Consider the following 27,252-nt stretch of genomic DNA (forward strand, 5'->3'; position numbering starts at 1 on the left):
CGCCTCCTCTCCCTCACCCTCCACCCCGCCCGCTGGGTCCTAGCGCCTGCCCCTCCCTGGTTGTGTCCCGGGATCCGTCGATGAGAGGAGCTGCCGCTGACGCCACGAAGCCAGCCCAAGTCCGTTCAGGTAGGAAACGCTGGCGGGAAGCCGCAGGGACCCCCGGGCAGCCCCAATGCGGACGCAACCCGAGCGGGCCTCAGTTTCCCTGTGGGTGCAGAGGGCGGATGGGGTTGTCCTGGCGCGAGCGGCGCGGGCGGGGCGGGAGGAGTGCGGCCCCGGGAGGGCGCGGGCGGGCTCTGGGCCCAGCGGGTCCTAGAACCCGCCGGCTGTCCCGGCGGACCGGCTGCAGCGGACGCCTGGCCTCCGCCGGCACGGCTGCCCGCCTTGCGCGTTGCGGGCCCGGGGGTCCTAGAGCACGCCATGTTGCGGGCTTTTGTCCCAGGCGCGCGGCCCGCCTAGCACGGTCCTCGGCGCCTGCAGCCCCCCTCCCCGGCCGAGGTCCTGGCCGCCCCTCCCGCGGTCCTAGAGAACGCCATCTTGCAGGCCTTTGTCCACAGTCGGCCTTTGGTCCATTCATTTGTTCATTCTGTCATTCTTCGTTCACTCCTTCTTGCCACAGTCTCCGATGAAGGGCCTTCTTCGAGAAGAGTCAGCCAGGGCCCTGCCCTGCGGGGCTGTCTGTCTGGCGGGGGCCCCGACAGGGAACGAGAAGGGCAGGGTTTCCGCAGCTCTCGACCCTAACGCCCTTCAAACTCCTGCATCCCTCAGAGACCCCAATTTACTGATAAGGAAACAGGCTCAGAGTGCCGTGGCGCCCTTATCTCTACTGCCTATTAAGTATTCCTGAGGGCACTGGGGAAGCAGGTATTTGAAGGATGCAAATGAGTTTTCCCACGGGAGAAGGCAATGAGAACTACCTGTGGAGATGCATTTAGGTGGGGAAGTTTTAAAATTGTGCCTGGAGCTAAGGTCGCTGTCAGGAGCGGCACCCTGCCGCTGGAGGTGAGGCTGGAAAAGTAGACTGGGATTAGGTTGTGGACTAACCAGATTGGATGCCTAGGAGATGATTAGCTGTCATCTCTGCATAGTTCACAGTTCCCTTCTGCCATCTCACCAGATCTCTCATGGCCTGTGAGACCTATTGGTGACTACTTGTTTAGACATGGGGAGACCGAGGAACAGAGAGGATAAAAAGTGGCTCTTCACCTCATCCCTGCCACAGGGTTCTAGGCTAAACTCTCTGGGAAGTAAATCTCTGCATCCCTGGCATTTAGAGCCTATTCAGACAGCAGGACGTCGTTCCCCTCATAAGAGTCCAATAGTAAACCAAAGACAAGTCTCCCTCACTAAAGCAATGAATCCATTGTGGGATACAGGGGGGATTTTTGGACTTTGTGAACTGGGAGAGGCAGAGAAATTCAGTTAATAAATAATTGTTGACCGACATTCTCACAAACTCCTACTATGGGGGAGGCAGAGGCTATAGACTTGGGTTCAAATACCATCTCAGTTTGTTTTGGGGCACCAAGCATGGTTCTGTGTGTAAAGGGTACAGAATAATAAAGGTTCTTGGCTCTTTGCCAGCCTAGACTCTTGGGCTGGAGACAGAGAATTAACAACTGAACCACAAAATGTCTAAGTACTAGCAAAGTGATAATCAGAGGACAGAGAGCAGATGTTTGGGAGGCAGACCACCTGGCTTTGAATACTGGCTGTGACCATGATTAGTTACTTCACTGCTGTGTGCCTCAGTATCCTTATCAGTAAAATGAGGGGGGGGACCTCTTTAACTTAGTCTGGGCTACCACAAAAACAACAACAACTCCCCACCAAAAAAACCATAACAGACTGGGAGACACAGCAGACATTTATTTCTTATAGTTCTGGAGGCTAGGAAGTCCAAGATCAAGGTGCTGGCTAATTCAATTCCTGGTGAGGGCTCTTTTCCTGAATGGCCACCTTGTCTCTAAGTTCTCACATGGCTTTCCTTCCATGCATGCGTGTATTCAGTCCATAACAGACTTCCAGACGGTTGTGAGGCTTAGCTTGAGTAGTACACATAAAATGCTTAGAATGATACCTGGGCCAAGGTAAATTTGCAAGGACTGTTATCCAGTTGAACAACATAAAGGAAATTAAAGAGGAGGCGGATACAGAGTGATCAGCAGGAGTGCAGATAGCATTAAGAAAGGTGGTCAGCAAAGCCTTCTTTAAGGAGGTGGCAGGGAGCTGAGACCCAAATGAAATCAGAGAGATAGCGACATAAAGATAACTGGGGAATCGTTTTTCTAGCAGAGGAAACTCCTAGTGCAGAGTGCCTGAGATGGGAAGGAATTTAGGTCTTTGACGGAAAAAAAGGGAACCTGTGTGAGTGGAACGTAGTGAGCCAGGCGGAGAGGAGTGGGAGGTGAGTTGTAGTTCAGAGCCTTGCTGGCCACGGAAAAAAGATACTGGTCTTTGTCCCCAGGAACAGTGGAAAGGCTCATGATTTGGCTGATAAACCTTAAATAAATGAAGGCTAGTAAAGAAAGAGCCCATCCCAGGGACCTGAAGACTTGAGTTTGAGTCTGGGCTCCTTGACTAGTTATGTATCCTTAATGCAAGTTTTTTCCCCCTTATGGGGGCCTTAATCTCCACATCTGAAAAAGAGACTTAGTAAAAATGCCTCTCTCCTAGAAGCTTGTGAAGACCTAAGGATGTAACTTTGGTTCTTAAGTGTTAAGTGTTGGTTGGAATGACCCAGAGAGTAGATTTCTGAGTCCTACCCCACACTCCCTGGATGATTATTGTCACGCAGGGAGTTCACAGAATCACTCTAGGGAGTGGTGGGTGGGTGGAAGATTCCTTCATGAACAGTGAAGTGAGGAGTTGATGGTGGGGTTTTGGACAGGGCCCTAACCAACCTGGCCCTCTACTTCATGGAGCTGGGGCCTGCTGGGACCAACCTGGGACTCCCCTACCATTTCCCCTAGGAAGTGCCTTCAGAGGAGGGATTTACCCCTTCAGCTATCTGGTTTCTGGCTCACAGGTAAGAAAACAGTGGCCCAGAGCTCAGAACCCATGGGTCCAGCCCTCTGAGAGGAAAACAGAAACATAAAGATGGTGGCTCTGGTTTCCAGGCAGTTCTATGGGATGAGAGAAGACAAAAGTGTAACCTGAAGGTGTATTTGAAGGATGCAAAAGAGTTTTCCCATGGGAGAAGGCAGCGGGGAAACCCTGAAGGCTCAGGGTTCTAGTCACTGTGGGACTGGCCCAGGCAGCAGACAAGTCTGGGAGGGCCCAGTAACGCCAGGCAAATTAAACACCTGGATTCAAGTCCCAGCCGCATGACATACTAGCTGTGTGATCATGGGTTAATCACTGACCCCCTTGGAACCTCAGTTTATTTGTAAAATGAGGACAGTAATCCCTATCTCAGGAAGCTATGAGAGAATAAGGTAGCACACTCAGCAGAGTGTCTGGCTCTGAGAAGATTCAGTAATTGAGAGCAGTAATTATTCTTATCTCACTCAGCCCTCACCCGACCCTGTGAAGTAAGTACTATTATTACCTCCATTTTTCAGATGAGAAAACTGAGCTCCTACGGCGTGAAGGAAATTACACAAGGTCACAGCTTTTCTGTAAGGGAGGTGAGATTGGAAGCCAGGCAGTTTAGCTTCAGAGACTGCACTTAACTACAATGCTGTATTGTTTCTCTGGGCCTCAGTTCCCTCATCAATGAAAGTGAGTGATAATAGAACTTTTCTCATGGTGCTGACATGAAGATCAAGTGGGTTAATACATGTAAAGACTCAGGATATAGCCTGTTATTTAACAGGTAGGTGCTCAGTACATGTGAGCTACCATTTTTATTGAGGAAAAACTTTATCTGTCAGATTGTCCAGAGATAGCCTGGAAGGGAGGTAGTGAGGGCCTCATCCAGAGATACAGTTTCCCCTAGAAACTGTAGGGGGAATTCAAGCCATGGGGAAGGTTGGGCCTCAAGCCCTTCAACTTATCTTCCAGCCTCAGGATTTAGTAGGAAAAGTGAAAAAAACAAGCTGAGGGTAGAAAAGAATTGTGTGGGAAGGGGACCAAAAAACCAAAGGAGAAAGAAGAGCTTCTTTTGGGAAGTGAGGCTCAAAGGAAGGATTTGTAACAGCCAGGAAGGGCCTGGAATCTTGCGTGATAAGATGGTGCCATGGAAAGTTCTTGAGCGGAGGACAGAGCATCATCACATGGTACTTCAGGAAGAAGACTCTGGCTGCCTATGCACAGTAGATTGTGTGTGTAGGGGTGGGGGACTGAGGCAGGGCCACCAGGCAGAAGGATTTTGATTCTAATGATACAGCCTTTGCCACTCACCCCAAGGGCTCCTGTGTCCTTCCTGGGTCATAACTTAGAAGCCACCAACCCCTGATATGTACAGATGAAGAAACAGGCCTGAAAAGGAGCACGAGAATCCAGGCCTCATGCCTCCCAGCTCAGCTTCTGGGCACACCTGGCTCCCCTCCCCTCTCTATAACACTGACCTTCCCCCCCACCCTTCTGCCCCCAGCAGCTGCTGCAAGCACTCCTTAAGTGGATCTGCCATAATCCTCTTCCCTTCATCCCCTAGGGAGGATGAGCTGGTGTTAAGACTAATGCAGCCGTTAATCCTATTTCCTCCCAGCCATGATCCCCAGGAGCAGCTGGGTGGAGGGTGTCTGGGCTCTGAACCGAGAAAGAAGAGGCCTTAGCTAGGGCCAGTGTCCCAGGAGGCCAGGCTAGAGCAGATGCATTGAGTATGAGTCAGAGGCTTCTAACTTCTGCTAGCAATGGCTCAAGCTGCCTTGAGAGTAACTGAGCTCCCCATTACCAGAGCTATGGGAGCAAGAACCATACAGCCATTCCACAGCAGAGGGTGGACCAGGATTCCTATCTGGGGTGGAGTACCTTACATCTGTGCAAGGCCAGAATTCTGTGTGAACAGTTGCTGCCTGTGAAAGCTAACCAACCAGAAGGAAAAGACAAAATATACACACTAGGGACCTACCCCTTCCAGACAGATGGTGCTAATCACTACATTTAGCCCACTGGCTCTGCCCTTTTCGGGACCTACCTCTGTCTTCCCTGGGCACTTGGAGACCTTCAGCCCAGATCCACATCTGGGTAGCCTCCGTGTCTGCATCCTTGCATAGGTCTTGGCCTCTGAACTGAAGAAGGAAGATGGTGAGATGAATGGAGCCTGGGCCTTCTGGGAATGCTACAGGGTTTGGAAAAGCCTAGAGGCTGGGGAGGGAAGTTCAGGTGAACCTTCTGAAGACACCAGCCCCCTCTCTTAGCTTCTCTGAGGTCACCTGGTGGAGCTTCTTTCATCAATGAACAGACTGGAGAGGAAACTTGAGCTCAGAGAGGCAGGAATGTTTGTAAGGAAGGATGTGCATCCTGTGTGGGGAATGCAGATAAGACAGAGTTCTCTCTGAGGCCTCAGAGGGCTTTGGTAAGGAGATCGGCCTTGGCGAATGGGAAAGGGGTGTGGCTTCTGCCTAACATTGCCTCTCTCACAGAAGCCCCGCCCACCAAGGCCATGGAGGTAGAGTCTGTGGAGGACCGGTCCCCAGCCCCTGGCTATAAACGCGCTGGCCGCCGCTATAAGTGCCTGTCCTGTACCAAGACGTTTCCGAATGCACCCCGAGCAGCACGCCACGCTGCCACACATGGGCCTGCAGACTGCGCAGAGGAGGTGGCCGAGGTGAAGCTGAAGCCAGAGACAGACCCCAAAGTGGAGGATGCCAGTGGGGACAAGGTGTCAGGTGCAGCGGCTAAGCCTCGGCCCTATGCGTGTCCGCTGTGCCCCAAGGCCTACAAAACGGCACCTGAGTTGCGCAGTCATGGTCGCAGCCACACAGGTGAGAAGCCCTTCCCTTGCCCTGAGTGCGGCCGGCGCTTCATGCAGCCTGTGTGCCTGCGGGTGCACCTGGCCTCCCACGCCGGTGAGCTGCCCTTCCGCTGTGCGCACTGCCCCAAGGCCTATGGCGCGCTCTCCAAGCTCAAGATCCACCAGCGAGGTCACACGGGTGAGCGGCCCTACGCCTGTGCCGACTGTGGCAAGAGCTTCGCCGACCCCTCGGTGTTCCGCAAGCACCGGCGGACACATGCCGGCCTGCGGCCGTACAGCTGCGAGCGCTGTGGCAAAGCCTACGCTGAGCTCAAGGACCTTCGCAACCACGAGCGGTGAGGGCGTGGGGCTGGGTGGTGGGCGGCTGAAGGGGTTGGGCTGCGTGTACCAATAGGGTGGAGGTATTGAGTTCCACAGAGCAGAATGAGCCAATAGGAAGATGAGTGGGGCGGAACTATCGGGGAGGGTGGAACTAGGGTCTGATTGGCCTGGGTTCCTGGACCACAGGGGGCGGGGCTTGAAGTTGGGCGGCTCAGAGGGTCTCTAATGGAGTCCAGGAGGAGCGAGTGGGGCCTGATGTGTTGTGTGTACAGATGGGTCTGGAACCTAGACGCCCGGCCTGAAGGTATCTTACTCTGGGGCACAGCCCTGTGGCCCTTAGGGGATTAGGCCAAAGCCCCAGCGATGTTAAGGGGCCCTAACTTACCGTGCAGACAGGTAGCGGGGTCAGGTGATGGGCCGCCACCCTCATGCTGGGCCTCCGCCCTTCCACAGGTCCCACACGGGTGAGCGCCCCTTCCTCTGCTCAGAGTGCGGGAAGAGCTTCTCCCGCTCATCCTCACTTACGTGCCACCAGCGCATCCATGCGGCGCAGAAGCCCTACCGATGCCCGGCCTGTGGCAAGGGCTTCACTCAGCTTAGCTCCTACCAGAGCCACGAGCGCACTCACTCGGGCGAGAAGCCCTTCCTGTGCCCGCGCTGCGGCCGCATGTTCTCCGACCCCTCGAGCTTCCGGCGTCACCAGCGGGCGCATGAGGGCGTGAAGCCCTACCGCTGCGAGAAGTGCGGCAAGGACTTCCGGCAGCCGGCCGACCTGGCAATGCACCGACGGGTACACACTGGCGACCGGCCGTTCAAGTGCCTGCAGTGTGACAAGACGTTTGTGGCGTCCTGGGACCTCAAGAGGCACGCGTTGGTGCATTCGGGCCAACGGCCCTTCCGCTGCGAAGAGTGCGGGCGGGCCTTCGCGGAGCGGGCCAGTCTCACGAAGCACAGCCGGGTGCACTCAGGTGAGCGCCCTTTCCACTGCAACGCCTGCGGAAAGTCCTTCGTGGTCTCGTCAAGCCTAAGGAAGCATGAGCGGACCCATCGAAGTAGCGAGGCCGCAGGGGCGCCCCCACAACAGGAGCTGGTAGTGGGGCTGGCGCTGCCCGTCAGCGTGGCAGGGGAGGGCTCCACGGCCCCGGCAGCAGGGACGGGGCTAGGAGACCCTCCAGCTGGGCTGCTGGGGCTGCCCTCAGAATCCGGTGGTGTGGTGGCCACCCAGTGGCAAGTTGTGGGCATGACAGTGGAGCACGTGGAGTGCCAAGATGCTGGGGTTGGGGAGGCTCCTGGTCCCTTGGGGGCGGCAGGCGAGGTCGGGGGTGAGGAGGTGGACGAGAAACCACCACAGTTTGTGTGCCGGGAGTGCAAGGAGATGTTCTCCACGCTGACGTTGCTGCGACGGCACGAGCGTTCACACCCAGAGCTCCGGCCCTTTCCCTGCACACAGTGCGGCAAGAGCTTCTCAGATCGGGCTGGGCTGCGCAAGCACAGCCGCACCCACAGCTCTGTGCGCCCCTACACCTGCCCTCACTGCCCCAAGGCTTTCTTGAGTGCCAGTGACCTGCGCAAGCACGAACGCACCCACCCTGTGCCCATCGGGACCCCCACACCCCTCGAGCCTCTTGTGGCTTTGCTAGGAATGCCTGAAGAGGGGCCAGCCTGAGGCCCATGCCCCCTCCGCCACACTCCTGGGAGCTGAGCCCCTACAGGGTGCCTCCCGAACATCCCTTTGTCCCAGCTCGCTCTTTAGACTCCAGATCCATCTCTGCACCCCAGGCAGCTAGCTCACCCTCCTGACAAATAGCTGGGGACAGTGGAGGCTGGCAGCAGCTAGTAAGAGACATGGCTCTCTGAGCAGCATTCATTAAAGTATTCACTTTGACATTGGGTTGTCTTCTGTGTTCTGGTTGGGGCTAAGTGAGTGGGAGTTTGGGCATTAGATAAGGTTCAGTGGAGATCCCTGGACTGACAAATTAGAAACTAGAAGTGTCTTTGGGGTGCATCATTTTCTCCAAATATGTTTCAGAATGTCTTGTGACAAGGGTTTCATGGTTAAGTAAGTACAGGAAATTCCTGTACCCTTCTTGGGGATTCTTGGTAATCAAAGTAATTAAAGTCACTGATAAGTCCTGTAATGAACAAATCTATCTAACTTTGTTGAGTCCATACTTGACCTTTTACTAAGTACTTCTACTTTTGTCCTTTTACAAATAATAAACGGAGGCCCAAAGTTAGTATATTTCCTATAAATTGCAATAACAAATTAGGAAATATACTTGCGGTCCCATTCACAATAACAACAAAACCCATAAACTACAAAAGACTAAACCTCACCAGAAAACATGCAAAATCTATATGAAGAAAATGCTATCTCTGTCCTGAAGGATACAAGACCTAACTAAATGAAGACATATCGTATACCTGAATGGAAAGATTATTAAAAGATGTTGCTTCTCCCCAGTTTAATCCTTAAATTCATTGCCATTCAAAAGGACTTTTTAACAGAACATAAAAATTCTAAATTCCTGTACAATATGTTTTTAAAAAAAACAACAGTAGTGATGATGTATTTGACACACTAGATAATCAAACACCAAAGCACTGGAATAAAAGGAAAATAATGACAGAAGAGTAAGTTAATCAGCCAAGTGAGGGAGAGGCTTCAAAAACAGCCCTATTCCTGGGAATGTATTTTATGATAAATATGATTATTCAAATCAGTGGGAAAAGGATAGGCTGTTAAATAACTTTACAGTTATATCCATACTCTGGATGGCTACATACCTTGCAAAGTAATTTTTCAAAAAACAAAAATGAGGCCCCACATTTAGTATAAATTGGTATGGCTTCTTGGGAAGATGATTTGATGTTTATCAAAAGTTAAATGCTTCATGATGTATGTAAGTTAAATCATTATGCTGTACACCTTAAACATACAGTGCTGTGTCACATCCCAATAAAACTGGAAGAGGGAAAAAAAAGTAATCAAACACACATTTTAAAAAATAGTTAAATGCATAAACTCTTTGACTCAGCAAGTACACCTCAAAGAATTTACACCACAGATTTCTTTTCCCACTTCTGTGACAAAACTGAAGATAAAAGATTGTTCGGTGCAGCAAAATTTGTGATAACTGTGAACACCCCATATGCCCACTAGCAAAGGACTAACTTAATGAAGCCACTATAAAATACATTACTTAACTGTTTTTAAAAAATGAGGCTTATCAATCTGTCTTGTTGAACAATATCCAAAAAATATGTCAAGTAAAAAACTGAAGTGCAAAGTACTGTAGAGTATGCTCCTATTTGGGTTGAATTACTCATAAGTACTCAAATTCCTATAGGATATTTCTGGAAGGATACCCAAGAACTGATTCTGGACTATAAATTCCAGCCACTAGGGCCAAAACAGAGCCAAAAATCAGAGTGAACCATATTCTCCTTCCCATCCTATTATCTGTGGACTTGGAGGCCACTAAGTTGGCAGCCTTAGGAAGTGTCCATGTGCAGCCCATCTCCAGATGCACATGCCAGTCATGGGGGACTCTGAAGTACCTGGCCATAGCCCAGGACTGGTACACCAGGTAGCACCTGGAGCAGAAGTTGGAGGTATCCCCTTGGTGTCAGGGGCCTCACACAGTGTTGTCATGTCCAGGCCCTCATGCTGGTTCTCCAAAGCAGAACAAGGTGAGAAGTGTGCACATGGCAACAGCAGGGACGAGGGTGTCATGGCTGCAGGAAGAGGGCACCAGTTTGACCAGGGACACTCACTGCTCATACCCATTCCCATAGCAGGACAAGCACAGACCCCAGGCCTCCTTCCTGTCCAGGTTGGGACCAAAGTCTAAAAGTAAGGGCTCCAGGAGAGAAACAGACACCAGACTGGGGGAGTGGTGGTTGGAAGCAGAACTTTTGTTTACTACTGACTTGATTTTTGATTTTGGTCCCCCTTCTCTGACACCATCAGCATCCCATACCCTAGTTCCTGCTCCCTGAGAACTCAGTCTGACTTTTTAAAAAATTAACAGCATTATTAAAATATAATTCACATACCATACAATTAACCTGTCTGAAGTGTACAGTTCAGTGGTTTTTAGTATATTCACAATCTAATTTTAGAATATTTTCATTTCCACAAAAGAAACTCCACACCTATTAGCTGTCACTCCCTATTGATTCCAGTTCCTCCCCAAACTCCTCTCTCAACCTTAGTCAATGGCTAATCTACTTTCAGTCTCTGTAGGTTTGCCAATTGTGGACATTTCGTGTAAATGGAGGCATACAAAATGTAGTCTTTTGTGACTGATTGTTTTACTTAGCATAATGTTCTCAAGGCTCATCCATATTGTAGCCTGATCAGTTCTTCACTCTTTTTTTTATTGTCAAACAACATTCCATTTTATGGATATACCACCTTCGTTTATCCATTCATCAGCTGATGGACATTTGGGTTTCCATTTTTTGTCTATTGTGAGTAATGCTGCTATGAACGTTCATGTGCATTTTTGTGTGGACATATTTTCAATTCTCTGTGTATATATGTAGGAATGGAATTGCTGAAGCATATGGTAGCTCTATGTTTAACCATTTAAGGAACTGTCAGCCTGCTTTCCAAAGTGGCTGCATGATTTTACCTTCCCACCAACAGGGTATGAATGTTCCAATGTCTCCACATCTTCACCAACAGTTGTTATTATCTGTCTTTTTTCTTATTATAGCCATTCTAGTAGGTGTTAATTTGTGGTTTTTGATTTGCATTTCCCTGATGGCAAATAATGTTGAGCATCTTTTCATGTGCTTATTAGCCATTTAGACACCATCTTTGGATAAATGTCTATTCAAATCCTTTGCCCATTTTTTAATTGGGTTAAGTTTTTGCTGTTGAGTGGTAAGAGTTATGTATTCTAGATGCAAGTTCCTTATGATTTGCAAAAATTCTCTCCCATTGTGTGGGTTGTCTTTTTACTTTCTTGATGGTGCCCTTTGAAGTACAAACATTTTTAATTTTGATGATGTCTAATTTGTCTATTTTTGTTGTTATTGCTTGTGCTGTAAGAGCCATATCTAAGAATCTATTTCCTAATCCAAGGTCATGAAGATTTATGCCTGTATTTTCATCCAAGAGTTTTACAAACACTTAGAAAGTTTATAACTTAGTTATTAATGTATAAGTGTAAAATGGATAAAAGTTTTTTTATAAACTATGAACGTTTTTAATAGCTAAAAGCTCTTACATTTAGATTCTTGATCCATTTCAAGTTAATTTTTGTGTATGGTTTGAGGTAGAGGTCCAGCCTTCTTATTCTGCATGTAGATATTCAATTGTGTCAGCACCATTTGTTGAAAAGGCTGTTCTTTCTCCATTGAATTCTCTTGACTTCCTTGTTGAAAATAAACTAACTGTAAATATAAGGGTTTATTTCTGGGCTCTCAATTTTATTCCCTATAGATAGATAGATAGATAGATAGATAGATAGATAGATAGATAGAGATAGATTGATTAGATAGATAGATAAATCGATCTTCCTTTATGCCAGTGCTACATTTGTTTTGCTTACTGTAGCTTGGTAGTAAATTTTAAAATCAGGACCTGTGAGTCCTCCAACTTGTTCTTCTGTTACAAAATTATTTTTGTTTTTCTAGATCCTTTGTATTTTTGTATTAATTTTAAGATCAGCTTGTCATCTTTTGCAAAAAAGAAAAAGAAAAGGAAGCTAGCTAGGATTTTGATAGGAATTGCATTGCCTCTGTACATCAATTTGAGGAGTATTGTCACCTTGACAGATAAATCTCTGACCCATAAACATTGGGTGTTTTAAATTTTATTTAGATTTTAATTTTTAACAGTGTTTTATAGTTTTCAGTGTATAAATCTTACATTTCTTTTGTTAAATTTATATAGAAGTATTTGGTTCCTTTTGTTGCTATTGTAAATGGAATTGTTTTCTTTCTTTTTTGGATTGTTCATTGGTAGTATTGAGAAATACAGTGGATTTTTCTACATTATTCTTGTATTCTGAAACCTTGCTGAACTGGTTTGTTAGCTCTAATCTTTTGTGTGTGTGTGTGGGTGTATTCCTAAGGATTTTCTATATATAAGGTGATGTCATCTGTAAAATGAGATAGTTTACTTCTTCTTTTCCAGTCTGGATGCTTTTATTTCTTTTTATTGCTTACAGTGTTAAATAGAAGTGGTTTAAATAGAAGCAGACATCCTGATCTCAGGGCAAAAACATCCAGTCTTTCACCATTTAAGTATGATGTAAGCTGTGACTTTCATGGATGCCCTTTGATAATTAGCAAAGTAAGAATATTCCCTCATACTCCTAGTTCCTTAACCTTTTTTTTTTAAAGGAAAGTTGCTGGATTTTTGGTCTCTATTGAGATGATCAGATGGCTTTTGTTCTTTATTCTATTAATATTCTTTACTACATTAATTGATTTTCAGATATTTAACCAACCTTGCATTCTTGAGATAAATCCTGCTTGTATAAACATTTTTATATATTGCTGGATTTTGTATGCTAGTACTTTGTTGAGGATTTTTACATCTATATTCATAAGAAGTGGTGATCTGGAGTTTTCTTTTCTTGTGATATCTTTGTCCCATTATATTATCTGGATAATGCCCAGATAGTCTGACTTCTGGCCCTCACTTTTCTTCTGTCCTGATTTCTTTTGATTTTCTGCCTCTCTGCCAGGACTGTCCCAGGTAGTGAGTGCATCTTGAGAATGCAAAATCATAGGCCCCACTGCTGGGGCCATAGCTGGCATCACCACTTGGTTTGTACCGTGGACTGCAGTGATCATCCCCTCCCCAGTCAAATGGCTGGATAAGTTGAGACTTCTCACAGGAGAAAACTCCAGGATCAGGGCTGAGGAAGAGGTAAGGGAAGGCAGTAGGTGGAGCAGTCATTCTGGATTCAACCAAGGAGATTCGGGGACTTGTTCTCACTTGTTATGCACGGCCCACTCTCAAAATCTCTTTCCCTCAAGCCTACCTTCCATTCAAGTCCTCTCCTAGCTCTGACCTCATCTCTTACCTACTCCTTACGCTCAGCAGGGGCCAGCCATGTTGGCCTCCTGTTTATTTGTTTCTTCCTAGTCTTGGAGCCTTTGCACTTGCTCTTTTCTGGGGATGTAACCCATGCTCTAGATTTGCCTGTGACACTTTTCAAGTTTCAGCTCAAATTTTACTATATCAGGTTTCTGCTGCTGCATAATAAATGACCACAAACTTAGTATCTTGAAAACAACACCCATTTCTCACCTTATGCTTCTGTAGATCAGAAGTCTATGGTGACTCAGCTGGGCCCTCTACTTAGTGTCTCACAAGGCTGAAGTCAAAGTCTCAGCCTGTATGAGCTCTTATCTGGAGGCTCTGTCACATCCAGAATCACCCTGGTAATCAGCAGAATTCAGTTCCATTTGGCTGTAGGACTGAGGTCCCCATTTTCTTTGTAGGCTGTTGGGCAAAGGTTGTTCTCAGCTTCTTGAGGCCATCTACATTCCCTGGCTGGGAGCCTCTCCATCTTCAAAGCCAGCAATGGCACATTGAGTCCTCCTGCTTCAAATTTCTCTGACTTCTTCTGCCTTACTCTTCTATAGCTAGCTGGAGAAGCTTTTCAGCTTTTAAGAGCTCATATGATTACATTTGGCCCACCTGAATAATTCAGGACAATCTCCCTATCTTAAGATCAACTGATTAGTAAACTTAATTACATCTACAAAGTCCTTTTTGTCATGCAACACAGAGATTAGGGCATGGAATCTTTGGGGGGCCATTATTCTCCGTACCACAGTTCACCCTCTAGCCTGCAAAGATTCATGTCTATCTCCCATGCAAAATATATTCACTTCCTCCCAAGGTCCCTAAAATTCTCATCTCATTACAGCGTCAAGTCAGAGTCTAAAAAGAAAAATCTCATAGAAATCTCATCAAACCAAAAGCCTCAAATTTCATTATCTAGATTAGATGCATAGGAGGCTCTGGGTATAATCCATCCTAGAGCACAATTCCTTCCATCTGTGGACCTATGAAACTAAAGAAATAAGTGAGGTGCTCCAACATGCAAGGCTGGGACATGAACAGGATAATAGTTATACACATTCTGGTTCAAAAAGGGGGGAAATGGAAATTCAGAAGGAGTCACTGATCCAAAGCAATTTCAAAATCCAGCTGAGCATATTTCCTTGGGGCCTAAAGATAATCTTCCTTGGCTCTGTTCTGCCTTCTGAGCTCTCAAGTTCTGCCCTTTGGATTAGTCACCTTCCCTAAGAAGCCATTCCTGACTACTGTTTAGAACAGCCATCTCCAACTCCTTGAAATTTTTTGTCACAAAACACTGCTTAATTTTTCAATAATACATGTCATGGTTTTAGAATATCTTAGCTTTTTCCTTACCTGTTATCTGCACTAAAATATAAACTTCATGAAACCAGAAGACCTTATCTGTATTTTCACCTCTATTTCTCCAGCACCTGCCATAATGCCTGGTACATAAGTCTTGCTCAATAAATATTTTATGAATAAATTGGTTAAATATGGATTGGGGTCATGTGGTATGCTGAACAGTGGCCCCCTAAATTGTCCACAGCCTAATCCCTGAAACCTGAGAATGTTACCTTTTTTTTTTTTTTTTGAGGGGGGAGGTAATTAGGTTTACTGATTGATTGATTTAAGTGGAGGTACTAGTGATTGAACCCAGGACCTCGTGCATGCTAAGTATGCATTCTACCACTTGAGCTATACCCTCCCCCCAAAGAATGTTACCTTATGTGGCAAAAGGGATTCTGCAGGTGTGATTAAGTTAAGGATGACTTAACTTAATGAAATACGAGATTATCCTGGGGTATTTGGATAAGTCTAAGGTAATCACAAGGGTCCTTATGAGAGGGAGACAGGAAGGTCAGAGTGAGAGGAGGTGGTATGATGATGGAAGCCAAGATTGGAATGATGTACTTTGAAATGGAGGATGGGGCCACTAGCCAAGGAATGAAGGCTTCAATTAGAAACTGAAAAAGGTAAGCAAATGGTTCCTCCAGAAGGAGCCAGCCCTGCCAACTCCTTGACTTTAGCCCAGTGAAATTAATTTTGGATTTCTGACCTCCAGAACTGTAAAAAAATAAATATGTGTTGGTGTTGTTTTAAGTCACTAAGTTTGTGGTAATTTGAGACAGGAGTAATAGGAAACTAACACAGTTGGGGACTGGGCTAACACTTGTAGTACGTGGCTGCAATATTCCATCTTCCAGAGTGAGACTGCTTCCTGGGAATAGATTCCTAGTTGACCTAGAGCTTTTATCTTGGTAAGAAGCTGCCCAGAGTAAAGATTATATTTCTTAGCATTCCTTTCAGCTGGATGTGGCCATGCGACTACATTCTAGACAATAGGATTATGGTAGAAATTATCTGTACAACTTCTGCAGTCCAGGGTAAGGGGCAAGCCATCCCTTCACCTTCCTGCTTCACAAGGGCTAGACTGTTGATAGTGGACCATCTTGGACCCCATGTGGTTGAGGGCAGTACCCCAGGGATTGAACAGCAAGAAGATAAAATCATGATTTTTAAAAATTATTCATGGGGACTGATGACTTTATGCGAAGATCCACCATACTAAGTTGGACTTTTATTTAAGAGAGAAATAACCTATCTCCTTTAAGCCATGGTTAGTTTGAGTCTTTGTTTCATGTAGCTGTATCCACACAGAAACTAATATAGAATTTCCACTTACTATCCATTATATTGGTGCTTCTTAGAAGGGTTGACATCCTTGCAATTAAGGCAAGTTTTGCTTTCTCTCTCTTTTTTAAAAATTTTTGAAGTATAGTTAGTTACAATGTGTCAGTTTCTGGTATACAGCATAATGTTTCAGTCATATATGGACAAACGTATTTATTTTCATATTCTTTTTCACTATAGGTTACTACAATATATTGAATATAGTTCCCTGGTGCTATACAGAAGAAATTTGGTTTTTTATCTGTTTTATATATAGTTGTTAGTATTTGCAAATCTCAAACTCCCAATTTATCCCCTCCCACTTTATTTCCTCACCAGTAACCATAAGTCTGTTTACTATGTCTTTGAGTCTAGTTTTACTTTCTCTTGGCAATGGTGCCATCGTGGTCTGAAGATGTGTGTGAGACTGACATTTACTAGGTACCAAGAAGATGCTAGAAGGTCTGGGGCCCCATCCCCCTAGATGTTTTTCTAGTTTGCATGAACTACCACTAGTTGCCAAGAACTGGGAAGAATCAAGAAGGCTCACTGGATCTGAGGGTAAATTTCTCTGAACAGTGGGCAAAGGCTCAGACCTCACAGCAACGCCACAGCTCATTTTGGTACAACGCTTGTCACGGTGAGTGACAGAAAAGGAGAACTGAATAGAGAGCCTCTGCAATATGGAGGGAGCTTTAACCAATCAGCTTGGATCAAGTTTTACTGCAGTAACAACCACCTCCAAATCTCAGTGGCTCACAACAACAAATGTGTTTTTCTCATCCATATTCCATGTCCTCCATGGGACAGCTGTGGCTCTGTTCTACATCATCTTCATTCAGAATCTAGTCTGAAGGAATAGCCTCAGTCTGGAACTTTGACTCTTAAGACATAAAGAGAAGAAAGTTGGCAGGTCCCATGACGGCTCTTAAAGTTTCTTCTTGCAAGTAATACATGTTACTCCCACTCAAGTTCCTAAAGGAAGCCACACGCCCACTGCTAATGCCAGTGGAATGGGGATATATAATCTTTTTGTATGGTGGGACCTCATAGGGAGGGCCAATGAATGTTTTTGAACAACTGTCAAATCTTTCCCAGTCTGCCCTTTTTGTCACGAATACTGCCTTTTGTGTTTCTTCCACATGCAAAATAAATGCACCCTCTTCCCAAGGTAGATAACCGAAATGACCCATCTAATCATGGCATCAGGCTCAAATGCAGAACCTCTAATAGTCTCTATATCAGGTCCAGATGTGGCTTCTCTTGATCCAGAGACCTATGAACTGAAATAGATAGGTAAACAGATAACTAGATAGATAAATAAATAGATCAATCCATTAATCACAGGTTATCTCTCCCTCTTCTCCACATCCACCACATGAAGTGGAACAGGGACAGGATAATAGCAGTAAACACTCTCATTCAGAAAGAAAAATAGGAGACAGAAGTTACAGGTCTACAATAATTCTAAAATCCTGCTGGACAGATGTTGAGAAGGCTCCCCTCTTTTCCCTGGAATTGGGACTTCTTCCTGGGGCTAGTTCCCTAGTTCATTCTTCTCCATGTCCTTGGCTCTGCCCTAAGAATGGCCCATCCTTCTCTTTTTATTCTCCTTGGCCACATTTGCGAAGATTTGGAGGTTATACCTTTCTGAAGTAGGGCAGCTTTCTTGGTCTCCTTCATGCCCATAGAGATTTGGAAGCCCTCAAGCTCACACTAAGTCTTGAACACGCATGGTCTTTTTAAAATCCAAGCTAATGACTTTTTTTTGTGTGTTGGGGGAAGGGGGATTTATCTATTTGATTCCAGTCAGTTCCTTGGGCCAACCACCAAACCCCCAATTTTTTCAGACATGCCTCTCTTTTTAGACTTAGTTGTAGGCAAATGGAGTGTTACACTCTTAGTCTCTTTTCTGAGTCATCTTGTATAACTGAAAGGATTTATTAGGAACCACTTTTACCAATTCAGACATTTTAACAAAAGTCATGAGAGCCATATACTTGATATGGTCCTTGCCACAAAGGTGAGTTTTAATCACTGGTTAGAAACATGGATCACTTGCCTGGTGTTTCTATATTCTCTTCCATTTCTGCTGAAAAACTGGCCAATTATTTTCTGAGTTGTCTCTTTCCTACAGTAACCTGTCAAGTGCACCCAACAGCAACCAAGGCATGCTACTAATATTCTCTTTCCCCAAGTTTTTGCCTAAAGCTCTAAGCTCTTTTGGACATTATTTATATTCTTAGTTCTATTTCCTGCTTACAGTTTAACCAAATGCTTCATTACTGCATAACACACATCTCCATCTTTCCACCTTCCAAAGGTAGTGGAAGCCACTGTCCAGCTCCAAAGCCAATGCCCCCAAATTCAGGGGTTTTTTAAATTATAGGAGCACCCCACTTCTGGGTGCTATTCTGTAACAGTTGAATTAGATTTATTATGCTGTAGTAACAACCAAATTCCACGTATCAGTGGCTCACAGCCAGAGAAGTTTCTCACTTCCATTACACATCATTTTATCAGTGGGCTACAGCTCAGCTTCATGTCCTCTTAATTCTGGGTTCCAGGCTGAAGAAATCTTGATCTGGGAATTGCCAGGTTCATAGCAGAGGGAAAAGAGAAGGGAATCTGTCAGCCTACTCATTGGTGCTTAAAGCTTCTGTTTGGAAGTAGTACTTTCATTTCTACTCACATTCCATTGGCCAAAGCATGTTATATAGCCAAGCCTATTGTAAGTGGGACAAGCATGGATGTATAATCCTCCTAAAGTGAGGGGCCCAGTAGGAAGGACACCATATATTTGGAACAGTAATATAATCTCCCACAGGGCTGCACCAGAAATGTCAATCACTGCATCCTCCGTTCTTCCTTCATACACACTGCTGCAGCATTTTGTACCACATAACACCTCACGTACCTCTTGGTCAAGGGTAAATCTTGACTCAAGGTAGACAATTCATAGGTAGGTCAATGTAGCCTGACCTAGACCAATCAGGATCCTCTTCTTAGGAATCTGAACCATGAAATGTTCAGTGGATGAGGGAATTAGTGGAGAGGGCTGCAGCTGAAAGGTTGTGATGAGAAGTGGATTTAGAAAAGCCACAACTAACACAGACTGTGTTCCCTGAAAGTTGGGCTGACAGCAGCCAAGCCAGGATTTTAGTGCAAAACCTGCCCCTCACTCAGGTCGGTTTCCCACAAGGAAGTAGTATACACAAGGGAGCCTAAGAAACCTCCAGTGCATGGCTCCACTTGTCTGCTAAGTCTGCTCCAAACTTCCCACTCACCTGTTCAAAAACAGCCCACGGGAAAAGTTCAAAGTACTGAGCCCAGCATCCGAGCCCTCGCTTGGCCATCTGGCCGGCTCTTCCGGTAGGTGCTGGACGGCTTCCTGGGTGAGAAAGTAAGCAGCCTTGCAGGGGTGGCGCTGTCCAGCACGGCCAAGCAGAAGGCATGCGCTACACGTGGACCCCCATCTAAGTAGATGTGGCACAGTCTCCGCGTCGGTCTTATAGTCTCTATCAGATCCCAGTAAGTGCCATGGGTTGTGCAGTTCGGTTCTGAAGGCAGAAAGATGAGGGAGTGGACAAGAGGGGCCCACAGGGCAGGATTCCTCTGAAGAAACAGGACGCAGGGGAAGAGATGGAGAATCGGGCTCCAGAGGCTGTGTCCAAATCAATCTTCCACAGGGGCAGGATCCATCCGACTCCGCAGTTTCCCGTAGGAAGGACATCCAGACTGCACAGTGCTGAGAATTAGGGGCTCCTTCCTGAAAACGTCTAGAATTTCATCTGTACACAGGATACAGAATCTTAAACAGCATGAAGGCGTGGGTACCCCTCCCAGACTTGTGCAGTTCAAGTTCAAGCAGCTAGGGAGGGAGCGGGACCCGCCACGCCTTCTCGCCTTAAGTCCTGACTCCCTACCCCTGCCAGTCTCCCGCAGGCCCGCAGCATTCCGCCTCTTGGAGTTTTGATCAAAGCGCTTTGCACTCTGTGATCCAATCGCTTTTGGGTGCGACTGCGGAATCGCTCTGAGGCCCGCCCACATCAGTCTAATTGCCGTTTAATACAAGGAGCTCACTGCTTCAGGATGGCCTACAAACCAATCCCAATGCTCTTCAGGAGCAACAGTTAGGTCCCCTGGCCAATCGTTTTCCAAGTTGCGACCGGGCCGCTCCCTCAGTCACGCCCCATTCCTTCGGACCTGGCGCAGGCACGGGGCAACCGCCACTCCATGGCCACAGGGGGGCGCTGCAGGAAGGCGCGCAGCTGCTACTGGAGGCGGAAACAGGCGGGGTCGCGCATCACTGCGGCCCAATCCCGCCCTCCAGCCCCTCCCCTAACCCGGGTCCAGGGGCCGGGTCCGAGACTGAACCAACGAAAAGGCGTCCAACCCTTCCTCTTCGCATCACCCCGGCACCCAAATGTGTACCCCACACCCGGCGGCCGAAGCAAACGGTACTGCGGCCAGACGGCCTGGGCAGCCAGGAGCAGCAGCGGCGACCTGTGGGATCGAAAGTGGGGTGGAACGGGGCGGCTGGAACCTGGCCCCGAGATCTTGGTCGGGGTCAGGTGCCGCCCCACTCCCACCAGGCTTCGGAGCCAGGAGCCAGCTTACCCCTGAAACCAAATGTCTGGGGACAGGCGTCACATCCAGCCCCAGAAACTAGGCATGGGACTTGGAACTCCTAGAAGTTTAGAGGCGGGGCCTGGAGCTCAGGTGAGTCACAGAAACCGGGGGCAGGCTCCTCTGCCGCCTCTACCCTCTTCAGCCACATGACCCCTGAGAAACCAGGTGTGCTGACGCAGTGTGGCTGGCTCTCTAACCTGAACTGTCACATAAAAGGCAATGCCTTTTTCTGGGCACAGGGCCTGGCCTGCTGAACCATCTACCTGGCCACCTCTTCCCCGATTCTTCCCACAATTGGCCCCTCCTCATTTACCATTCCACTCAAATATCACCCCCTTTGAGACAGGCCCTTCCTTGTCTACTGTATCCAAAGTAACAGCCTCAATTACTTTTTCACAGTGCCTCTTCTTCTTGGCCTCAGAAGTGCCCATGGATGCCCCCCTCCACACACACACACACATCTCACCTGTGCCCCAGCCTGGCCTGGCCCAGCCTCACTGCTCTTTCCCCAGGGACAGTACAGAGCCAGATGTGGACGATACCCCCTCTTGGCCCCACCGGTTTTATGGGAGGGTAGTAGGGCAGTGCCAGCCTGGTGTGGTCACAGCACCTAGGACAGTCTGATCTGAGCCTGCCTGGGCAGGGCCTGTCCCTAAGGGTGGCCAGGAGGTGGGGATGCTGGATACCTGGAGACCCTGGACCGGCCTTTTCAGGAACACAAATGCAAAGGAGAATCTCCAAGTTCTTTTTGTTTTTTAATTTCTTACAAAACCACATGTCCCAGCCAAACAGGACACTGCAGGCCCGTCCCCAGGCATTGTGGCCTGATGGGGGAAGCCCTCATGGATGGGTGGCTGCCAACCCCAGAAGAACCGTCTGCCCTTCTGCCCAGGGCCAGTGTGAGGGAGGGGTCTGGCTGGAGGCTCTGTCCTGCCCACCCCCAGCTGCTGGGAGAGAAGGCAGACCCTGGGTCCCTGGTGCTGTCAGTGCCTGAAAAGGAAGGAGGGAGAAGACGGTTTGAGGGGGGAGGAAAGGCTGGGGTCAGGGACAGGGCAAGCCAGGGGGCAGGCCCACAATATCTCACCTAGAATATGCGATGCTATCAAACCAACGTGGAGACGCTAATGATGACCACCAGAATGAGGACAGTGACGGACAAACAGATGGCAATAAAGATTTTCTTCTGTGGGAGAGGAGGGGGTGGGTCAGGGAAACTCAGGAGAGGAGGGAGGGTGGGCCACCCAGTGCGGGGGATGGGTGGGGGAGGCTCACCTTCCTCGCCTTCTTCTGGTTCTCCAGGGCCACCTTGACATGTTCCTGCCCACGTTCCACATAGTCTGCTGAGCTCAGAATGTTCTTCTCAATTCGGTTGATCATCTCCCCCTACTCAGAAAAGGGGGTGGTTCAGGCGGGTAGGAATGACGGGGGTGGTGGGCCCAGCAGCAACTCTGTCTGCCCACCCCAGCCCCAAATGACTAATGGACGTTCCTGGCAGAAAACACTACACTAACAAAGACATGGAGGCAGAACTACATCTGACCAAAGTTCACACTCCAGAAGGTGGCTTCCAGGCCCCCTGTGCCATGCGCTCCCTCTGCCCTGCTCGCCTGCCCACTACAACCTCTACTTGCAGTGCTGGCTGGGAGCTGAGTACCTTAAATGGCTCATACTTTTTCACAGAGGGTGAACTTCCATCCCCTCATGAATCTGTCTGAATTCAGCCTGTCTCCCAGCTGCTGTGAAGCCCTCCCTATCCCTGCCTCCTCCTGGCACTGCCAGCCTTCAGGTCCTGGTACTCCTACTGAAAGAACTCTCTTCCCCACAACTCCCAGCTGCAACAGGGCACTGGCTACAGCCCTGGGGGGTCAGTCCTCCAGAACAGGGCTAGAAGCTCCCCTTATACAACCAGGGCCAGGGGAGGAACACCACCTCCCACCCCAACCTTCTGCAGAATTCAGGAGGCATGCCCTCTGGGGGCAACTCTGGAGCTCTTAGAGGTATAAGAGTAGATTCTGTTTGTGGAGGAGGAGCCAGGGTTTGGGTCATTCCTGGGGTGGGCTCAAGTTGGGGAGGTGGGGCGCAACGTATAGAGGAGCAGCCATCTGGGCAGCTGCTGAAGAGGTTGCAGTTGGGGGCACAGCTAAGGAAGGAAGTAAGGGCCGACCTGGAGGCATGGCCCAGTCTGGAGGGAAATGAAAGCCTCAGAGAGGGTGGAAGGGGGCTGACAGCCACGACTGGGGTTCTGACTGCACATAGTCTCACATCGAGGGGCCGGATCAAGCCCGGCCAGCTGCTCGCAGTGCCCACCTGCATCTCCACCTCAGTAGCCAGAAAAGTGAAAATCTCATGAAGTTCACGGATACTGCGTTCAAGCTGCTGGATCTCACTGTGCCGGGCCGAGATCTCATTGAGGGCCTGTCGAGTCACCTGCGTGTCCTTCAGTATCTGGAGAGTGGACAGGAGTGGAGGAACAGGTCACAGGGAAGCCAGCAGCAGGTTCAGAAGTTCCTGTTGAGCTTCAGGGCAGCCCTCAGACCTAGAACTGGGCCAGGGCCCTGAAGAGTGAGTCCAGGCATGCTAATTCGCTCCCTGATGGGCCTCAGGATTCCCTCCATCAAAAAGGGGCCAGGACTCAGAGGATGGGAGGCCCGGCAGAGGGAGGCTGGATGCGGCTACTCACATTGGACACAAACACCTCACTCTGCCCGCTGTCCAGCATCTGCTCCAGCTCCTCATCCGACACCATTCCAGCATTTGCTGTGAAGGAAAAGGCCAGGTTCAGAGCTGGGTCAGATCACCTGACCCTGTGGGCCGGGTGCCATGACTCACTGATCTTCAGCTGCCTCCGAATCCGCTCCACATTCTTCTCCCGGTATTCGGACTGCATTGAGTTGCACTTGTTGATGAGCTCCACGAATTGCTGGGACAGGACCCCGTGCTAAGGATGGAGAATAGAGGCTGGGCAACCCTGGGAGGATCCCTGCCCGGTCTGGGCCTCAGCATCCCCATGGGTACAGTGAGCACAGAGCATAAGCTGTTTTAGGTTCCTGCTGCCTTAACCACCTTGAAAAGCTCCCCCAGTCTCTCAAAGTAAAAGCTGAGGCCCCTACCAGGGCCTACAAGGCCCTACAGGACCCATCCTCCCCACTTTCCCTCTGATCTTAATCTTCCCAATCATTTCTTCCCTACAGAGTGGGCTCCTTACTCTTTTCTGAACAAAGCACACCCCACCTCAGGCCTCTGCACTCACCGCTCCCTCAGCCTTGAAGGCTCAAGCCCCACAAAGGCCTTTAAGTCTTTGTTGTGATGTCACCTTCTGAATGAAGTTTTCCCCACCTTATTGAAACTGCAACCTGCCATCGCCCAGTGTTCTCAATTCCTCTTCTGCTCTTTTCCCTTAATGAATACTATGTTCTAAAGTAATTTACTTATTTATTATGGTGATTGTCTCTCCCCACTGGAATGTAAGCTCCATGGGGATACGGATCTTTGGTTCATGGTTGTATCCCAAACATCTAGAAAAGGGTCTGGCACACAGTTAGTCCTCAATAAATATTTGTTGAATGCTTGCTGAACACCAGCCTCACTGCTTAGACAGAGGTGTGCCAGTATGCTTGGAGGTCAGCCAATTGCCCAGATTTTACAGGTCTACCTGGGTCCTCGGCCTCTCACACCAATGACCATCACAAGCTCCTGAAACACACTCACAACTTGTCCATTCCCCTGGTGTCTAAAACATGCTCATTACTTGGAGTTCCTTCCTCAGAGACACATCTGCTCTCCTGGCTTCTGCTGCACTCTTTCAGATGCTTGAAATGCTCCATCTTCAATCTGGGGTCTTTGCTGAGCTCTGAGCCTACCTACTCCAACTCTCATCTCCAAGAACTCCAAACCACTCCTCCTCACTGGGCACCCAAAGGAGGCATCTCAAATCTTCTTACTAAGATGTTGATTCAGTGACCTCCCCCACCAGGGAAGTTCCTCTTCCTGACTTCTTGAATTCTTCCCCTGGGGCAGAGGATGTCCCTGTCATATGGGCAGGGAACCTCCCAGTCATTTGACTGCTCCCTCTTCTTCCCTGGGCAGAGCCATTAGCTACCAAGTCCTACCTGAGTAATGTCTTTGTCATCTGTTCAAGTTTAACTCCCCATCTTGGCTTCTAGAATGTGTATCACCTACAGCCAAGGCCAGATCATGTCAGGAGACTCAGCAATGTCTCACTGAATGGAGGAGAAGGCAGGGTGTTATCATGGATTGGAAGTCAGGAGACCTGGTTTCTTGACCTTGGGTGAGTCCTTTTTCTCTCTGAGCCTCAGTTTCCCCATTTGAAAAATCAGGTTGGACTTGATCTCTAAGGGCCTTCATTCTTACGTCTGCCATCTAATGATCTATAAAACACTTGCTGAAATGTTCTGGTTCTGGGAATGACAAACCCACCTGGGTTTTTCTCATTCTTGTGTTGACCGAGTTATAATTCTCATCAGCTTCCTCCTTCTGGGGCTCTATGGCTGTGGGAAGACACAAAGGTATTGGTGGAGGAAAGGGTTAGACCTGTGGCTTCTGAAATTCATCTGGGGACTAACACACAGGGCCACATTCATACCCCAGCCACCTAGCCATACAACAGAGAATTGCTTATCTCCATAGGATTTTTTTGGAAGTATAATTTATCATAAAATGACTAATTCTGAGCCTCTGAAAGGAGAAAGTATATTTTTCTTTGCAATAAATACATCAGAGAATTCCCACAAGTATGCAGAGGCCTCCTAACAAAACCTCCATCTGCCTACCCAAAGAATGCACACTGGGCAGCAAGAATTGTAGGAGTACAGCTGATCCTTGCACAACATGGGTTTGAACTGCATGGGTCCACTTATACCTGGATTTTAAAAAAATAAATGCATACTCAGTACTACACAATGCATGGCTGGTTGAAACTATCCACACAGAACCTGGGACTTGGAGCACGGACTATACAGTTATATGCAGATCATGACTAGGGCAGGGGAGTTGGCAACTCTAACCTCCACATTGGTCAAGGGTCAAATGTAAATGGTTTCACTATAAATAGGGGAGCCTGAGAGGCAGGCATATGTGGAAAGAAATTAGGATTGGAAACCAGAAGATGCAGATTCTAGATGTAGGCCTATTGTGTGACCTGGATATATATCACTGGCCTCTCTGGGCCATACACTTCCCAGATATACCAGGAGCTGGGCAGGACCAGAGGAAAGTATCTGAGGTCCTAAGAGCTTACCCTTTAGCTGCGCGCGGATGTCCCTCCCCAGCTGTTTGATCTCGTCGCGCAGGTTCTGCAGGTCCTGCTTCATGCCTGAACAAGAGAAAGCCAAGTTTCCCAAACAGCAGCCTGTACCTCAACAAATCTCCCTGGCCACCATCTGCGTGGAACTACAATCCCCACAATCCCTCTGGCTAAGCATGCGTTCTGCACCGGGTTTCCACTCACTCTCCTCGGGAAGGGGCGTGGCCAGGATGGTGACCTGCTGCTTCTCCAACTCTCGGACTTTATTCTCCAGCTTGACAATAGTCTGCCGAATTGTCCGGACCTGGGGGTAATGACCGAAAGGGCAGAAGGAGGTATAGGGGTACTCCAGACCGCACTGCTTCTTGAGTCCTCCAGGCCCCTCGTGAATCCAGGCCGAGACCCCAGCCTCTTACCTTCTGGAAGAACTCATCGTCCGGGCTCCCCAGTCGTGCCGTGCCCGGGTGTACCACCAGCGCGACGCGCTCCTTGTCCTCATCGTCCGAGCTGTCATCCCCCTGCCAGGGTCGGGGTCACTGGCATCACTTCCTTGCTGTCGCTCTCGCCCCGCAGGACTCACGGGCTTCCGGGTCTTTCCTTACTAGCCCACAGCTACCCCTCCCTGCCCCGAACACCAGGAGTCCTGCATTCCAGCCAGACCCCACCCCATCCGCCCGTCCCCAACCCTGCTGCGCCGACTTCTCACCTGCCTCAGTTCGCGGGTCCTGTCCCGCATGGCGGCCCCAGCTCCCTCTCCCCGGCGCCGGAGCCGGGAGGGCCTCAAGATTTTAAGTTTGGAACTCCCGTACCCCACTCACACCCTGACACTCCCCTCCGCCCTCACCTTGCGGACCCCAAAGCCCCCAACCAGCCACCAGAGGCTCTGTCCTTGGCACCATTCACAGTCAAGGGAAGGAGCCGACCTCGGGGACCCCCAAGTTTCCACAGGTTGGAATTCCCTTTTCTTTCCCCCCTCCCGCTCCCGTAGCCTCGGCCCCGCCCCCTCTGGGATGACTGGAGCATGCGCATGGGGTCGCGTCTCTTCCCCTCTCGAAGGAAAGGCGGAGGTCGGAAGCCACAGTGCCCTGAACGGAAGCGAAATTGCCAGGACGTGAGAACCCGCCCCCTTTGCCGGAACTATCGCATCTTCCAACGGAAATCTGGTTGCCAAAAGGGGTGGGAATGCGTCATTGGTACGTAGTCTGAGAGGCCCCACATCTCACATCACCCCATAGTGCACCCCCCCGCGTCACGTGACCAGCCGGGTACCAGCGTCTCCGACCATAGAACGTGACACTTCGAGTGTCACGTGTCTCGGCTCTGTCAACTCTGGCTCTGGAACACCTATCTCCCCAGTGTCCTCGGCACCCCGCCGCCCGCGTTACCCACCTTCAGCCCCCACGGGGCGAGGAGAGGGCACTGAGTATCCCCAGAGACCTTTTGAGG

The 27,252-nt window shown here is 48.7% G+C and overlaps 2 protein-coding genes across 3 annotated transcripts; one reads left to right on the top strand and one right to left on the bottom strand.

Moving 5' to 3' along the window:
* Positions 1 to 6: 6 nt before the first annotated feature.
* ZNF668 (zinc finger protein 668) lies at positions 7 to 8,069 on the top strand. The gene is made up of 3 exons (XM_032460399.1): positions 7 to 129; positions 5,532 to 6,198; positions 6,638 to 8,069. Exons 1-3 carry the CDS (start codon positions 81 to 83, stop codon positions 7,848 to 7,850), a joined length of 1,929 nt encoding a protein of 642 aa, XP_032316290.1. The 5' UTR covers positions 7 to 80; the 3' UTR covers positions 7,851 to 8,069.
* A 13,210-nt stretch (positions 8,070 to 21,279) lies between these two features.
* On the bottom strand, positions 21,280 to 26,828 carry STX4 (syntaxin 4). 2 transcript variants are annotated; one of them, XM_032460416.1, is made up of 11 exons: positions 26,513 to 26,828; positions 26,223 to 26,324; positions 26,011 to 26,110; positions 25,801 to 25,875; positions 24,981 to 25,051; positions 23,373 to 23,481; positions 23,224 to 23,300; positions 22,851 to 22,988; positions 21,816 to 21,926; positions 21,628 to 21,726; positions 21,280 to 21,533 (listed from the first exon to the last, which is right to left on the bottom strand). In XM_032460416.1, exons 1-10 carry the CDS (start codon positions 26,540 to 26,542, stop codon positions 21,646 to 21,648), a joined length of 894 nt encoding a protein of 297 aa, XP_032316307.1. In that variant the 5' UTR covers positions 26,543 to 26,828; the 3' UTR covers positions 21,280 to 21,533; positions 21,628 to 21,645. The 2 variants fall into 2 exon arrangements, with proteins under 2 accessions (XP_032316307.1, XP_032316308.1); XM_032460417.1 differs by having other exon boundaries at positions 26,651 to 26,783.
* Positions 26,829 to 27,252: the final 424 nt, after the last annotated feature.

This window comes from Camelus ferus, chromosome 18, assembly GCF_009834535.1.
Source record: "Camelus ferus isolate YT-003-E chromosome 18, BCGSAC_Cfer_1.0, whole genome shotgun sequence".
Lineage (NCBI taxonomy): Eukaryota > Metazoa > Chordata > Mammalia > Artiodactyla > Camelidae > Camelus > Camelus ferus.